This window comes from Anomaloglossus baeobatrachus, chromosome 4, assembly GCF_048569485.1.
Source record: "Anomaloglossus baeobatrachus isolate aAnoBae1 chromosome 4, aAnoBae1.hap1, whole genome shotgun sequence".
In the NCBI taxonomy this organism is placed as follows: Eukaryota; Metazoa; Chordata; class Amphibia; order Anura; family Aromobatidae; genus Anomaloglossus; species Anomaloglossus baeobatrachus.
The window spans coordinates 455266097-455281813 of NC_134356.1; the positions used below are offsets into that span (position 1 = coordinate 455266097).

A 15717-nucleotide genomic window follows, 5' to 3' on the forward strand; every position below is an offset into this window, starting at 1 on the left:
GCATGTGTGACGGGGGCGGGTACTATCGCGCTCGGCATCGCTATCATCGGCTAGCGATGTCGCAGCGTGCAAAGTACCGCTTAGTGCTTTATAATGGAACACAGGAGTGAAGAGGGCTGCAAACTGCAATAATAAGGTGAGGTGAATATCCATAGACTTTACAGTTTCAGGTCAGAATCTGTATTTATGTGGTCTCAGGTCTGTGTGTATTTATCGGTCTGGTCTGTGGTCTTTACCAGATTTGGGTGACTGCTCTCTGGTTTGAGTACTTTAGGGTATCTGGTCTGCAATCCCGGTTAGTGTTATAAGATAGACTCTTACAGGCCTTTTCTTTTTAGGCTCAGGCTGTGGTTGTTCTTTCTCATCCTCCTCTTCGTCATCCTCTTCTGAAGTAGATTCACTCTCAGATTCACTCTCCGAGCTGCTTTCTTCTGAGGCGGATTTCTTTGATGTTCTCACTGGGGTTTTCTTTCCTTTTGCTGATGCTCTTTGATCCCGATCACTTTCATCACTGTCAATTGATCAAGAGTGCCTTTATTAACTAATCAGTTATAATGATTTTTTATTTGCAAATCTATTTAACTATTACTTTTATTCCCTAACAATATGTCTTTTGAAATAGGAAATCATATGAATGGTCCTTGTAATGGCAATGGCAACAAAACAGAATACTGAACCTTTTCTCACCCTTTGCTGATGTTAAGGAATCAGGACTGTTCTTAGCTCTATCAAGTTTAGGTTCCAAAAACTGTATTATGTCAAAAGGGGCTTTAATGTAAAATGGGCATATGCTTCAGGTGTTAGTTAGGGTCCTCATAAATGTAGAGTCGTTCATGCTTATACTGATAAAACGCCTCCGTACCTCCCCTCACTCTGTGGTTCTTCCTTCTTTTCCTTTTTCTTCTCCTCCTTTTCAGACTCTTCTTCATCTTCACTCTCTTCCTCCTCCTCTTCACTCTCAGATCCTGTACCACTACCACTGCTACTCTCACCACTCTCTGACTCGCTCACTGACTCTGGTTCTGAAATAAAAACATCATAAGACAAGTATCAGCAAATCTACATTATTTAGAATCAAATTTACTCATGGCGAATATGTTAGAAAAGTTTATACGAATCTTCCACAATTGTATTTGGAAATACTTGACTTGAATGCCAACCACAATATGAGTCAATGGTCGAGCATATTTTTCCTGAAGAGGACGGCTGTAACCTGGCCTGATGCAGCCCATGGCCACCACAGTACCCATCAGCCATCTGCAGCAGGCAACAGACATCACCCAGCAACCTCAGTTCCATTTTCCTGGTCACCACAGTCCCTATCATCCCCGTTCCCCATTGCTGGCATTGCCCGGTAACTTCCGTTCCATGTGCGCACTCCAAAGGCCCCCCCCAGTCAAAGTTCCTGTGCGGTTAGTTCCGCTCAAGTCCCCATTCCAAAAAGATAGAGAGATGTAATCTCTGTAATATGAATTTGAGTGGAACTAACCGCACAGTAACTTTGGCCGGGGGGAATCATATGGACGAAGCACACAGAATGAAAGTTACCAGGTAATGCCACATGAATGGGGATGATAGGGACTGCAGTGGCTGGGATGACGGAACGGAGGTTGCAGGTGATGTGTGCTGCATGCAGATGATAAGGACTGTAGTGGGCAGGGACCGTGTCATGGCAGGTAACAGAATGGAGACTAAAGCATTTAGCTTGAGCACACATGGTACTCAATTGACCACAACGTGTCCTGAGCACTGCGATGTTCGATCAAGTACCGAACAGTGCCAATTACGCTAGCTCATCACTAGTAGTCATTAGTAGTCATGCTCATCACTAGTAGTCATGTTCAGATTTCTTTGGCAACATTTTCATAAATGTGTGATTAAAATTAGTAACAGTGTTGTTTCAAGGGAAAATTGTGACCAGGTTTTTGCTACTGAATTCCAGAGCAGGATAATGTAGAAACACCTGTAGAGATCTTCTAGTCCCATTTATGAGCCCTCTATATCCCCAACCCCACCATTGATTTGCAGCTTTCTGCCTATGCACAGTATACACAAAAAGCTATCAATGATGTTGGCGGGGTTTGAGATCAACATTCATACAACTGGTAGATTTGCAGCAGAGAAAACAGTAATTTTATTAAAAAATCACAGCTCAGTAAGTGACACAGTGCTGAAGTCAGGGTTTCTGCCCCTATATCATGATGATAGCAAACACCAGATTCCCTTTAACTAGTCTCTCACCACTGTCTGCAGACTCGGTTGGTCCGGATTCACCATCTGAATCAGAATAGAATGGTTTCTCCTCCCGCTCTTTCCTCTTCTCTCTGCTTGGGCACTTTGTCCATTCAGGTACCTGGAAGAGTCAATTGAATTACTATGTGCAAGGAAAGGTGTAGTACGAATTGCATGCCAAAGCAAACAAAGCTCAGTGTTATTATGATTCGTTTGTCCATTAAAATATAACAAAAAGGAAGAGAGCTTAAAAAAAAAAGAAAAGAAAAAAAAATAGTTCAAAGTGAGAGGGGAACACATGCATATATACTCAGCAAAAAGTGTTTCCACTTATTATAACATGCTATGCAACACTTCCTATACTTCAGAAAATATATTCATGGTCAGATTGGCCCCACTATTACAATGGAGCAAGAAGTCATTAGTGAAGACTAGGCACCTCTGATAAACAAAGAGGAGAGGCCTGACAAACCGAGCTTGGAAACCTCTTCCATGCTGTTTGAGGTTCTCCTGCCAGGTCCTATCAGACATACTTTTTGGCACCAGATCCCTTCAAAATCTAATTTCTATAGTCACATTTGATGTGAAAATATTGGTTTCTAGAAAGAACATTCTTATTATGAGGCCATGTGATGACAGATTGCTGAAAATGGAGCTACTGTCTGTTCTCTATCCTGCACTGATCTACCGATTAGCCAGATAAGGCTGTGTGCGCATGTGTGCGTATTGCAGGCATTTACGCTGCGTCTAGCACTGCAGCGTCAACGCATGTGTTCTGCGTCCCAAGCAAAGTCTATGGAATTTGTGCAAATTCCATGTACACGTTGCATTTTAGAACGTAGCGATTTGCATGCTGAAATTTGTGGCCGAATCGCTGCGTTCTAAAAAGCAACATGTCACTTCTTTTGTGCGTTTTGGATGCTTTTCCCACTCTGTCTATGGCAGAGCAAGCATCCAGAACGCATGAATTCTGCATCCATTCTGCACTCACAATGCATCCAAAACGCACCTTTTTGGCTTCGTTTTGAAACGCACATGCAGTGACAAAACGCTGTGGAATATTTGTCACGGCAGAACGCAACGTGCGCACATGGCCTAAGAGTAATTGTAACTTATTGCTTCAGTGTCATTATAAACGGTTACCTCTAGATTTATTTCACTTGTTGGAGAATATCAGGCTGTTAGGGCTCATGAGGACGACTGTATTTTTGATCTGATTGGATCGCGCTCGGACCAAGTGGCCCAAGTAAATGAATCGCAGCATTCACAGTTTGCCTTCATACATCAGATCACACTTGGCCATTCAAGTCTAGGGGTTCGTGAAAAATGGAGAATATGGAGAATTTTTTTTTTCAATTCTTTCCATATCTGAGAAAAATGGGATTCCACGCTGATCAGAGTCTGATTAACATAATTGGACCGTTTTTCTCAGATGGAGATAATACGGTCGTGTGGCCCTATCCTTACAATGATAAGAATGTTATTAATGTTCAGTATTGCTCTAGCATTTAGCTTCAAGGTAGAACAAGGTACAGAAAAAAATATTATAAAAAGAGAAAGAAAAGGTTCTAAGTACAATTAAGCAGTTAGGACATTTAAAAACGATTGTTGCAATTTGAATTAAGCTGGGAAAAGTGCCAGAAGCAGAAAGGATAGGTGCAGTGTAAAGCTGCGTACACACGCTGCGCAACTGCATACGGCCGAACTATGCCCATCTGCAGGGGTAAATAAGCACAGAAGTTTGCAGGTAGCACCTGAGTGTTACCGCAAATTCATGCACATATTTGTGGCTGCAGGTAGGTATGGCTGTTGGTCATATGTGGGATCTGCCTGTGCTTGCAATCAGCAATAAGGGCACACAGCGCTTAACAGCAGGCTGACATCTATGCATTTTAGGTCTGAGTTCACATAGAAGTGATTCAGTTACTAAGAAAAAAAGAGGTAACTTAATTGGTAGAATCTATAACGCCATTTTCTTAAACCATAGCGCGATTGCTTGTGAATTCAATCTCTGGAAATGAGGTGAGAATGTAGGTGACTGCACACAGAAAGAGTAGAGTAAGTGGAGAAACAGTGCACACTAAATCACACACGTGACACCTCTTTCCACTCCCCCAGCAGGCTGATGTGACACTCTGTGGGCTCAGTATCCTCCTCATCCTGAATATAAGGGAAGATAGTTGATTTATAATATATTCCATTATTCAATCCAAAAATATCCTATACTGTAGACTGCATTGATGGATGCTAACCGGATGGATAGCCTGAAACTATAGCCCAGAGCAGCAAAACAGAGCAAGCAGTTAGGAAGGCTCAGATAGTTATGCGGGACACAAAGCAGGAGTGCGCTGAAGGGGGGACAGCGGTGGGCTTTGCCTACATCCCTATATACTCAGGTTAGCACGCACAGTTTCCTTCACCTCCACGTTGCGCACAGATGGATCGGGAGCCTCCTCGGGCCAGTCTGGTAACTCCTGATACCCAACAGCTTTGGCATTCAACAAGTGAGAAAGCGAGCCCAACTGAAAGTGATCCCGATCTGTGCAGGAGACAAAATGATTATTCCATTTATGAGGTGGAGCTCTCTCGGAAAAATTACTAGATAATCAATGTCCTTATTGTTACAATCTCTCTTGTTAAATTATTTCTAATTCACATTCCCATGCAAGTGCAGCACAGTGATGAGCATTTTCCAGGACATGCTGCGTTTTTTTTTAAGGGGTATTATCAGCATTGAAATGTATCCCCTGTGCAAAGGATGGGAAATAACATACTGATCACTGTGAGTCCCACTGCTGTCACCCACACAGATCTCGGCTCTGAATACAGAGGAGCACACACTCAACTTCCACTCTATTTGAAGCCAAGTAGAGCGCTTGACTATTCCTGGCAGTCCCATTGACAATAAATAGAAAGGAAGCTTGGATACGCAACCTCTCTTCCATTCAGATGGGGATCTACAGAGCAGCAGTGATTAGTAAGATCCCCTATTATACAGTGTGTCCACCCATATCCTGTCCACCGCCATTAACTTGAGAACGGCGGCAGCTATAGGCATAGAAGTGGTGTCTAGGTATAGTAAAGTAGCCATGCGCTACGCAATGAAACCACCTATAGCGCCACCTGGTGGAAAACAACGGAGTTAGCATTTTTATCTCGGAAACGGAACGAGATAGAGAAAAAAAAGTGAATTAAAAAATTGTAGGGCATCATCAATTCAATACGAATCGACACCTTGCATATAGAAATGCTATGATATGAAACCCATGACCCCCCCCCAAAACATTGCATGCTGGTCACGCATATGGCGCTCCTTTAACTTTGATGCTCAAAGTGGCCACCGTCAGCTGCAATGCACATCTGGACTCTTGACAGCATACTGTATCTTGCTGCACGTTGTGCAATATGGTAGGTGACACGTTTGCACAAGCATCTGTAATACATTGTCGTAGGTCCTGCAATGTTGGTGGAGGGGTCGCATACACCTGCTGTTTGATGTGACCTCACAGAAAGAAGTCCAATGGAATCAGGTTAGCCACCATACCCAATGACTTGTAGGAAGGTCTCCATGAGGTATTGCTTCACGTCCGCAGTCTTGTGAGTTTTATACCTTCTAATCATAGCATTTCTGTATGCAAGGTGTCGATTCGTATTGAATTGATGATGCCCTACAACTTTGTAATTCACTTTTCTTCTCTATCTCGTTCCGTTTGAGACAAAAATGCTAACTCCGTTGTTTTCCACCAGGTGGCGCTATAGGTGGTTTCATTGCATAGCGCATGGATACTTTACTATACCTAGACGCCACTTCTATGCCTATAGCTGCAGCAGTTCTCAAGTTAATGGCAGTGGACAAGATATGGGTGGACACACTGTAAAGATGGAGGATAACTTTTAACAGAACTTCTAACTTACAAGTATTAATGCAGATGTCATTATTGCTCTATTGGGTTATACAAATCACTAGGGGGGTAAAAATGAAAAAAAAAAAAAAATCTACTCACCTGCAACATATCGTACGGTTCAGAACGTTAGAATACAGTGCAGATAGCGGTAAGCTGATATCTATTACAGGCATTAGCACAGTCTAACACTACTGCTCCTCTCCATATTGCAATACAGGGAGGCAGCCGTGATGACACTCAAAGCTTATATGCATAAAATTATTCCTGTACCCACAAATGTTAAATTGTATAAAGCCAAAGCAAAACTAACTTCTACTTTCAACTTCCCTTTTACAATTTCTATGCAGATAGTAAAAAAAAAAAAAAAAATACTGAAACATTTGAAACAAATCATGTGGATAAAATTAATGTCTTATATATTTAATTTTAGTTTAACTTAGTTTTCATTTTAGTTATGACTTTTCTTCTGAAGAGAAATGATTTGTTTGTTCTATGTTAATTTAATATTGTACTTATTTTTACATTTCTAAACCCCTTACTAAAGCGGGCTTTACACGCTACGACATCGCTCAAGTGATCTCGTTGGGCTCACGGAATTGGTGACGCACATCCGGTCGCTTTAGCGATGCTGTTGCATGTGACACCTATGAGCGATTTTGCATCGTCACAAAAACGTGCAAAATCGCTCATCGGTGACATGGGGGTCCATTCTCAAATATCGTTACTGCAGCAGTAACGAAGTTGTTCCTCATTCCTGCGGCAGCACACATCGCTCCGTGTTACACCGCAGGAACGAGGAAGCTCACCTTACCTGCGGCCGCCGGCAATGAGGAAGAAAGGAGGTGGGCGGGATGTTACGTCCCGCTCATCTCTGCCCCTCCGCTTCTACTGGGTGGCGGTTCCGTGACGCTGCTGTCACGCTGAACGAACCGCCCCCTTAGAAAGGAGGCGGTTCGCCGGTCACAGCGACATCGCAGGGAAGGTAAGTCCGTGTGACGGGTCCGGGCGATGTTGTGCGACACGGGCAGTGATTGACCTGTGTCGCACAACCGATGAGGGCGGGTACGCACGCTGGCGATATCGGTACCAATATCGCAGTGTGTAAAGCGGCCTTAAGGCCTGTTTCAGACGTCAGTGATTCTGGTACGTATGTGCTAGTTTTTATACGTACCAGAATCACTGACATACGCAGACCCATTATAATCAATGGGTCTGCGCACACATAAGTGATTTTTCACTGACCGTGTCTCCATGCGGCGTACACGCGTGTCCGTGTTTGCCGCACGGAGACATATCAGTTTTTAACACTATGGTGTGATCCGTGAAACACGTACCAGAAAAACACGGACATATAAGAAAAAAAAAAATATCATTTTCAACTCACCTTTCCAGCGATGCTCTGTGCAGCCTGTGATCTCTGCAGCTTCCTGGGAGGCTCATGCATATACATGAATGCAGCCAGAGCCGACCCGGAAGTAGCTGCAGAGAGCGGTGGGCGGATGCTGCAGAGCTGGAGACTTCAGCACCATGGAGAGCAGGAACGAGACAGGTGAGTAATGTCCATGTGCAATCATGGAGTACGGATCACGTATCACGGATTGCACATGGACAACCACCGTATGCCGTGAATCACGGCACACGGAGGGACATTGTCATTTTTTACACATCAGTAAAACAGGCGGTGAAACAGGCAGCCTTATGGGAGGTTTCCTGTATATACAGAGCAGTAGGGAGTACGTGCTTTCTTCAAGCAGCCATAAATGAGAAAATAATATAGGCCATGTTCACACACAGCGTATTTACAGCATTTATTTGTGATAAAACCTGTTTTCTTGGCAGTAAAAACGCTGCATTCAAAATGTGGATTATGCTGCGTTTTTATGGGGGGGGGTTTGCGCATTTATTTCCTGTGTTTTTTTGGTGTGGATTGTATGCGTGATTTGTCTACATTAGGCTAAGTTCACATGTCCTGTAATCATCCATTACCATGGATCCATTAGATATCTGTTTGCAAAAATATTGTGCAAACACAACTTTTTTTGTCTGTTGTTAATTAACGGATGTTGTCCAGATCAATTTTTAACATGTGAAGTCCATGGACAAGGAGTCCGTTAACGGATTGCTATTTATCGTCCATTTGAAACAGATCCATTAAGAAAACAACGGATCAATTACAAATGCAAGCATAATGGATGGCTAAATAGCAAGCCGTTAACGGATCCGTTGTCCATAGACTCCCATGTTCAAAAAACGGATCAGGCAGAAATCAGTTTCCCAACGGATCTGTTCTAATGGATGACTACAGGACATGTGAACATAGCCTTACATGCTTAATAAAGTTAGTTTTATTCACCAACAATAAAAAAACAAACATGTGCATGAGATTTCTGAACTCTCATAACTATTGATGGCACTCACTCACTGTAAAACACAACTTTCTTTCTGCAGAAAAAAAAGCTGCAAAACCGCCACATATGAATATATACAACAGTCTCCAGAAAGTGATAGATTATAGCCTCTTTCCTAGAAACCATGCAAGATGCCTCTGTGTGTAAACTTTCTATCCTGCCTTTCACGGCCTCATGCAGTACAACATTTAAGGCTGCTTTACACACAGCGACATCGCTAGCGATGTCGCTGGTGAAAGCACCCGCCCCCGTCGGTTGTACGTCACGGGCAAATCGTTGCCCGTGGCGCACAACAACGCTAGGACCCGTCACACGTACTTACCTGCCTAGCGACGTCACTGTGGCCGGCGAACCGCCTCCTTTCTAAGGGGGCGGTTTGTGCGGCGTCACAGCGACGCCACATGGCAGCCATCCAATAGAAGTGGAGGGGCGGAGAGCAGCCGAAAGAAAGTGATGACCACCTCTTTGCCGGAGGACGCAGGTACGGTGTTGTTCCTCATTCCTGGGGTGTCACACGTAGCAATGTGTGCTGCCTCAGGAACGACAAACAACCTGCGTCCTGCAACAGCAACGATATTTGGGATTAGAACGACGTGTCAACGATTAGTTGAGAATTTTTGATCGTTAGCGGTCGTTCGTATGTTTCACATGCAACAACGTTGCTAACGAGGCCGGATGTGCATCACGAATTCCGTGACCCCAACGACATCTCGTTAGCGATGTCATTGCGTGTAAAGCACCCTTTACTCTCCCACCCTCTATTTAAAACTACATGACTCTTCTCGTTCTGTCTCAGTCTATACAGTAAAGCTGACAAGTGATGTAAAAATACAGTATGTTCATAATAACAGCTTGTTTTAATAATGTTGTTTCTTGAAAAAGACAATATTCTGTTTTAAGCATACATTTAATTTTTTTATGTATGCTAAACAGATTACATAATAAATTCTGATTGCTTTTATTGTGAATAAAATCTGACGAATTATTATAAACAGCAAATGATTGGTGGTCTACTACTGGAACTCATTATGATACGCTGGTGGCCGGGTATGTGACTGTATACAAATTATAATGAACGACATTTCCATCTAATAAGTTAAACATTGAAATAATACCTTTAAATGGAGACTCCAAAATAGGTGCAGGTTTTTGGGCCAGAAAGAGCTTCTTGGCATGCTTGCTAAGTGCTCCGCTTTTTTCCGTGGGTACAATCAACTGGCGAATGAATCTTGTTCTGTCTCTGATGTCATAATTTTGGTCATACTTGGCCAGATTCAGAACATACTGAGTGAGAAGCTTCGTCTAAGAACATATATGTTCGGGTTAATAGTTTAATTAGGACAAACACCAACATGATAATAGGCTACTAGTTTCAAACAACACATTGGTCCTGATTTATCAAAGATTTTATGCTAGAAAAAAAATGTTTTGAATATTCATAATTTTGGGGAAGGCGGGGCTGCGAAAAAAAATTTGGAGTTTTCATGTCAGTTTGAAGACGCTCCACCAAAATGGGAGGCGTAGAGGAGGAACCAGGGCAGAATAGGGTGAGGCTATGCCCGTTCATTAAGTTTAGCAATAGTATTGGTATTTTTCACGCCAGATATGCTTCTGTAGTTAGTCCCTGTCTGGAGTAATATTTTTGGTGACGCACATGTCACTGATAAGGTGCACCAAATTCATTAAAGGGAAGCAATCACCAGGATTTTCTTATATAAGCTAAAGCCAGTGCTATACTGACACTATCAGGCTGATTCTATACATACCATTAGCGGTCAGCTCGGATGTTTAGGTTTTGAAATCTAAGAAAGTAAAGTTTATAAAATTAGTGGCTTGTTGAGTGACAGCAGCTGAGGAGCAGATAATATATTCATAGTTATCCCCTCCCCCTGTTAGAATTAGCATAATTATACAAACAATTCATTTTGTCTCTTGAAGGACCTGTGTTGGGTCAAACCCATGTGACCAGAAGGGGCGGGGCCTCAGCCGACAAAGCTGGATACCAGGTCACATGGGTATGACCTCACACAGGTCCTGCAAGAGACAAAGTGAATTGTTTGTATAATGCTTATGCTAATTCTAACAGGGGGAGGGGGATAACTATGAATATATTATCTGCTTCTTTGCTCCTGTCACTCAACAAGCAGCTAATTTTATAAACTTTACTTTCTTGGGTTTCAAAACCTAAACATCGGAGCTGACCACTACAGGTATGTAGAGAATCAGCCTGATAGTGCCAGTATAGCACTGGCTTTAGCTTATATACAAAAATCCTGGTGATTGGTTCCCTTTAAATGGAGTAATTCTCCTAATAAATTTGGCACATCGTACTCCTTTGAACCCTTCATTAGGACTGGCGTGCATAACTCCAGTCTTCGCCCCATAGACTGGAAACAGAGAAGATTCATAAGCAGTGCCTCCCAAACTGGTTTCTGGGATGACGTCTCACAATTCAACAAGGAAGAATGTAATTTTATTGCTGCCAGTCTTACTGTAGCAGTAATCTCTTAGTATAGAAAGGGCACAGGGTGCCACAAAAAGGGAAGGATGGAGCCACAACAATTTAGACTGTTCATTGGAAGATCTGGGGAAACAATCTGTAGGGTACATTCCCATGATGAGCTTTGGTGAGTGTTAGATGTTGCAGAATTTCTGTCTCTATTATGTAAATGACTTACATTTCTTTCATTGCGTTTTTCTATATGGGCTTTTATCGGGTATATTATGCTGCTTTTTTTTGTCTCTTCTTGGTATATGATGCTTTCTTTTTTTAACATATATCATTTTTATTGAATTCTTTCTTAACAGAATAAACAAATAACATAATTAAAAGTTAATTTTTTTTCCAGTACACAGACTAAGTAACCAAAATGTAATTATTATTACTAAGATATAGGCGATAATACCTAATAACAGTCCAACTAGCTAAACTAGAAATAAAAATAAAACACCAGAATATGAAAGCCATCATCAAAAATTAAAATATATAAGAAGCTTGTGCCATTATTTTATTTGCATTATTAGGTATGTCATGCTTTCAGTAAAGCTGCTTTGTTTTTGATACCTCCTGGTATTTAGCTTTAACAAAAGTTCTCATACAAGTCTATTGTAAAAATTATAAACATAAAACTCAGTGTATCCGCAAGAAAAATTGATATGTATGACTGTAGGATACGTAGGAATTACTGTGGATAGAATCGCAAAAAAGAGAATTTTGTTTACTTACCGTAAATTCTTTTTCTTATAGTTCCGACATGGGAGACCCAGACCATGGGTGTATAGCTTCTGCCTCCGGAGGACACACAAAGTACTACACTTAAAAGTGTAGCTCCTCCCTCCTAGCATATACACCCCCTGGATGACCAAATCTAGCCAGTTTAGTGCAAAAGCTGAAGGAGGACATCCACCCATAAGTAGAGATAGAGCAAAACCCGGAACAACCGGAACCTCTGACTACAACAACAGCCGGTGAAAACACACGGAACAAGAAAACTGCCAACAGGCAACAGGGAGGGTGCTGGGTCTCCCATGTCGGAACTATAAGAAAAAGAATTTACGGTAAGTAAACAAAATTCTCTTTTTCTTCATCGTTCCTTATGGGAGACCCAGACCATGGGACGTTCCAAAGCAGTCCATGGGTGGGAATAAACAGAAAACTGAGAAGTAGGCGAAACCTAACTTCACAAGTGGGCGACAGCCGCCTGAAGGATGCGTCTGCCCAAGCTCGCATCTGCCGAAGCATGAGCATGCACTTGGTAGTGCTTCAAAAAGGTATGCAGACTGGACCAAGTGGCAGCCTGACAGACCTGCTGAGCCGTAGCCTGGTGCCTGAAAGCCCAAGAGGCACCGACAGCTCTGGTCGAGTGTGCCTTGATCCCCGGCGGGGGAGGCACTTGAGAACACTGGTAGGCATTGGAAATGGCCAATCTAATCCAGCGAGCCAGAGTCGGCTTAGAAGCCGAGAGGCCCTTACGCTGACCAGTGGTCAGCACAAAGAGAGAGGTGCACCGCCTAAGAGCAGCGGTGCGAGACACATAGATCCAGAGCGCCCGCACCAGATCCAGAGTATGCAACGCTTTTTCAAAGCGATGAACAGGAGCCGGACAAAAGGAAGGCAGGGAAATATCCTGGTTAAGGTGGAAAGGAGATACCACCTTCGGAAGAAAGTCCGGAGACGGACGAAGAACCACCTTATCTTGGTGAAAAACCAAAAAAGGTGACTCAGAGGAGAGCACAGCCAAATCAGAGACTCTCCTGAGGGAAGTTATGGCCACTAGAAAGACCACTTTCTGTCAAAGACGAGACAAAGAAACCTCCCTAAGTGGCTCAAAAGGGGGTTTCTGCAAGGCCGTGAGGACCAGATTAAGGTCCCAGGGATCCAGAGGTCGCCGGTAAGGTGGAATGATGTGAGATGCGCCCTGCATGAAGGTGCGCACCTGAGCCAGCCGGGCGATACGCAGCTGGAACAACACTGACAGGGCCGAGACCTGTCCCTTGAGAGAATTGAGGGATAGTCCTAGCCGCAGACCAGACTGTAGGAAGGACAGAAGGGTCGGCAGGGCAAAAGGCCAAGGGGTGTGGCCGGAAGAACGACACCAGGACAGGAAAATTCTCCAAGTCCTGTGGTAAATTTTTGCCGAGGAAGACTTCCGAGCCTGAGTCATAGTGGAGATGACTTCGGGGGGAATGCCGGAAGCCGTCAGGATCCAGGACTCAAGAGCCACGCCGTCAATCTGAGAGCCGCAGAATTCTGGCGGAAAAACGGACCTTGTGAGAGAAGGTCTGGGCGGTCCGGGAGATGCCACGGCACCTCTACGAACAGATGGAGCAGGTCTGGGTACCAAGCGCGCCTGGGCCTGTCTGGAGCAATGAGGATGACCCGACGGCCCTCCATTCTGATCTTGCGCAGGACTCTGGGCAAGAGAACTAGAGGGGGAAACACGTAAGACAGACGGAACTGGGACCAATCCTGAACCAGCGCGTCCGCTGCAAAGCCCTGAGGATCGTGGGAGCGAGCCACGTAAACCGGAACCTTGTTGTTGTGCCGGGATGCCATTAGATCCACTTCCGGAGTTCCCCACTTGCGGCAGATCGACCGGAACACTGCCGGATGCAGAGCCCACTCGCCGTTGTCCACGGTTTGATGGCTGAGATAATCTGCCTCCCAGTTTTCTACGCCTGGGATGTGGACTGCGGATATGGTGGACTTGGAGTCCTCCGTCCACTGAAGGATGCGTTGAACCTCCAACATTGCCAGGCGGCTGCGAGTCCCGCCCTGGTGATTGATGTAGGCAACTGCTGTCGCGTTGTCTGACTGGACTCGAATGTGCTTGCCCGCCAACAAATGGTGAAAGGCTACGAGAGCTAAGAGCACAGCTCTGATTTCCAGCACATTGATCGAGAGGGCTGATTCGGACGGAGTCCAAGTGCCCTGTGCTCGGTTGTGGAGAAATACTGCTCCCCAGCCGGTTAGACTGGCATCCGTGGTGAGGATCACCCAGGACGGGGCCAGAAAGGAACGTTCCTGAGACAGAGAGAGGGGCCGAAGCCACCACTGAAGAGAGCTCCTGGTCTGTGGCGACAGAGCCACCAACCTGTGTAAGGAAGAAGGCCGCTTGTCCCAACAGCGGAGAATGTCCAGCTGCAGAGGACGCAGATGGAACTGGGCAAAGGGAACCGCTTCCATTGACGCCACCATCTGACCCAGCACCTGCATGAGGTGCCTGATGGAATGACGGCGGGGCCTCAACAGAGAGCGCACCGCCAGATGGAGGGACTGCTGTTTGACTAAGGGCAGCTTGACAAGTGCCGGCAGAGTCTCGAATTGCATCCCCAGGTACGTGAGTTCTTGGGTCGGGGTCAAAGTGGACTTGGGCAGATTGACAAGCCACCCGAATTGGACAAGAGTGGCGAGAGTGAGCGAGACACTCCGCTGACAGTCTACGCTGGATGAAGCCTTGACAAGAAGGTCGTCCAGGTAAGGAGTCACTGCCAACCCCTGGAGGTGCAGAACCGCAACCACTGCTGCCATGACCTTGGTAAATACTCGAGGGGCCGTGGCTAACCCGAAGGGGAGAGCCACGAATTGGAAATGTTCCTCTCCGACTGCAAAACGTAGCCAACGCTGGTGTGAAACTGCAATTGGCACATGCAGATAGGCATCTCTGATGTCGATGGATGCCAGGAAATCTCCTTGGGTCATTGAGGCAATGACTGATCGCAGAGACTCCATGCGAAAGTGCCGCACCTGAACGAAGGGAATTTTGTTTACTTACCGTAAATTCCTTTTCTTCTAGCTCCTATTGGGAGACCCAGACAATTGGGTGTATAGCTACTGCCTCCGGAGGCCACACAAAGTATTACACTTTAAAAAGTGTAACCCCTCCCCTCTGCCTATACACCCTCCCGTGCATCACGGGCCCATCAGTTTTGGTGCCAAAGCAGGAAGGAGGAAACTATATAAATTGGTCTAAGGTAAATTCAATCCGAAGGATGTTCGGAGAACTGAAACCATGAACCAAAAGAACAATTCAACATGAACAACATGTGTACACAAAAGAACAACAGCCCGAAGGGAACAGGGGCGGGTGCTGGGTCTCCCAATAGGAGCTAGAAGAAAAGGAATTTACGGTAAGTAAACAAAATTCCCTTCTTCTTTGTCGCTCCATTGGGAGACCCAGACAATTGGGATGTCCAAAAGCAATCCCTGGGTGGGTAAAAGAATACCTCGATAAAAAGAGCCGAAAAAACGGCCCCCTCTTACAGGTGGGCAACCGCCGCCTGAAGGACTCGCCTACCTAGGCTGGCATCTGCCGCAGCATAGGCATGCACCTGATAGTGTTTCGTGAAAGTGTTTCGTGAAAGTGTGCAGACTCGACAAGGTAGCCGCCTGACACACCTGCTGAGCCGTAGCCTGGTGCCGCCATGCCCAGGATGTACCTACGGCTCTGATAGAATGGGCTTTCAGCCCTAAAGGAATCGGAAGTCCAGAAGAGCGGTAGGCTTCAAGAATCAGTTCCTTGATCCACCGAGCCAAGGTTGACTTGGAAGCCTGCGACCCCTTACGCTGGCCAGCGACAAGGACAAAGAGCGCATCAGAACGGCGCAGGGGCGCCGTGCGCGAAATGTAGAGCCGGAGTGCTCTCACGAGATCTAACAAGTGCAAATCCTTT

At 45.0% G+C, this 15717-nt stretch overlaps 1 protein-coding gene across 2 annotated transcripts in view; it reads right to left on the reverse strand.

The window, feature by feature from the left end:
- The window catches only part of AP3B2 (adaptor related protein complex 3 subunit beta 2), a 142677-nt gene that overhangs the window by 38987 nt on the left and 87973 nt on the right, over nt 1-15717 (reverse strand). Inside the window, exons 11-15 of one of the 2 annotated variants that reach the window (XM_075345651.1) lie at nt 9661-9847; nt 4653-4771; nt 2242-2353; nt 863-1022; nt 322-511 (exon numbers count right to left, since the gene is read on the reverse strand). In XM_075345651.1, coding sequence (XP_075201766.1) covers nt 322-511; nt 863-1022; nt 2242-2353; nt 4653-4771; nt 9661-9847 — 768 coding nt within the window. Of the gene's footprint in view, nt 1-321; nt 512-862; nt 1023-2241; nt 2354-4640; nt 4772-9660; nt 9848-15717 lie in introns of both variants that reach the window. The other variant, XM_075345650.1, reaches the window with a different exon arrangement.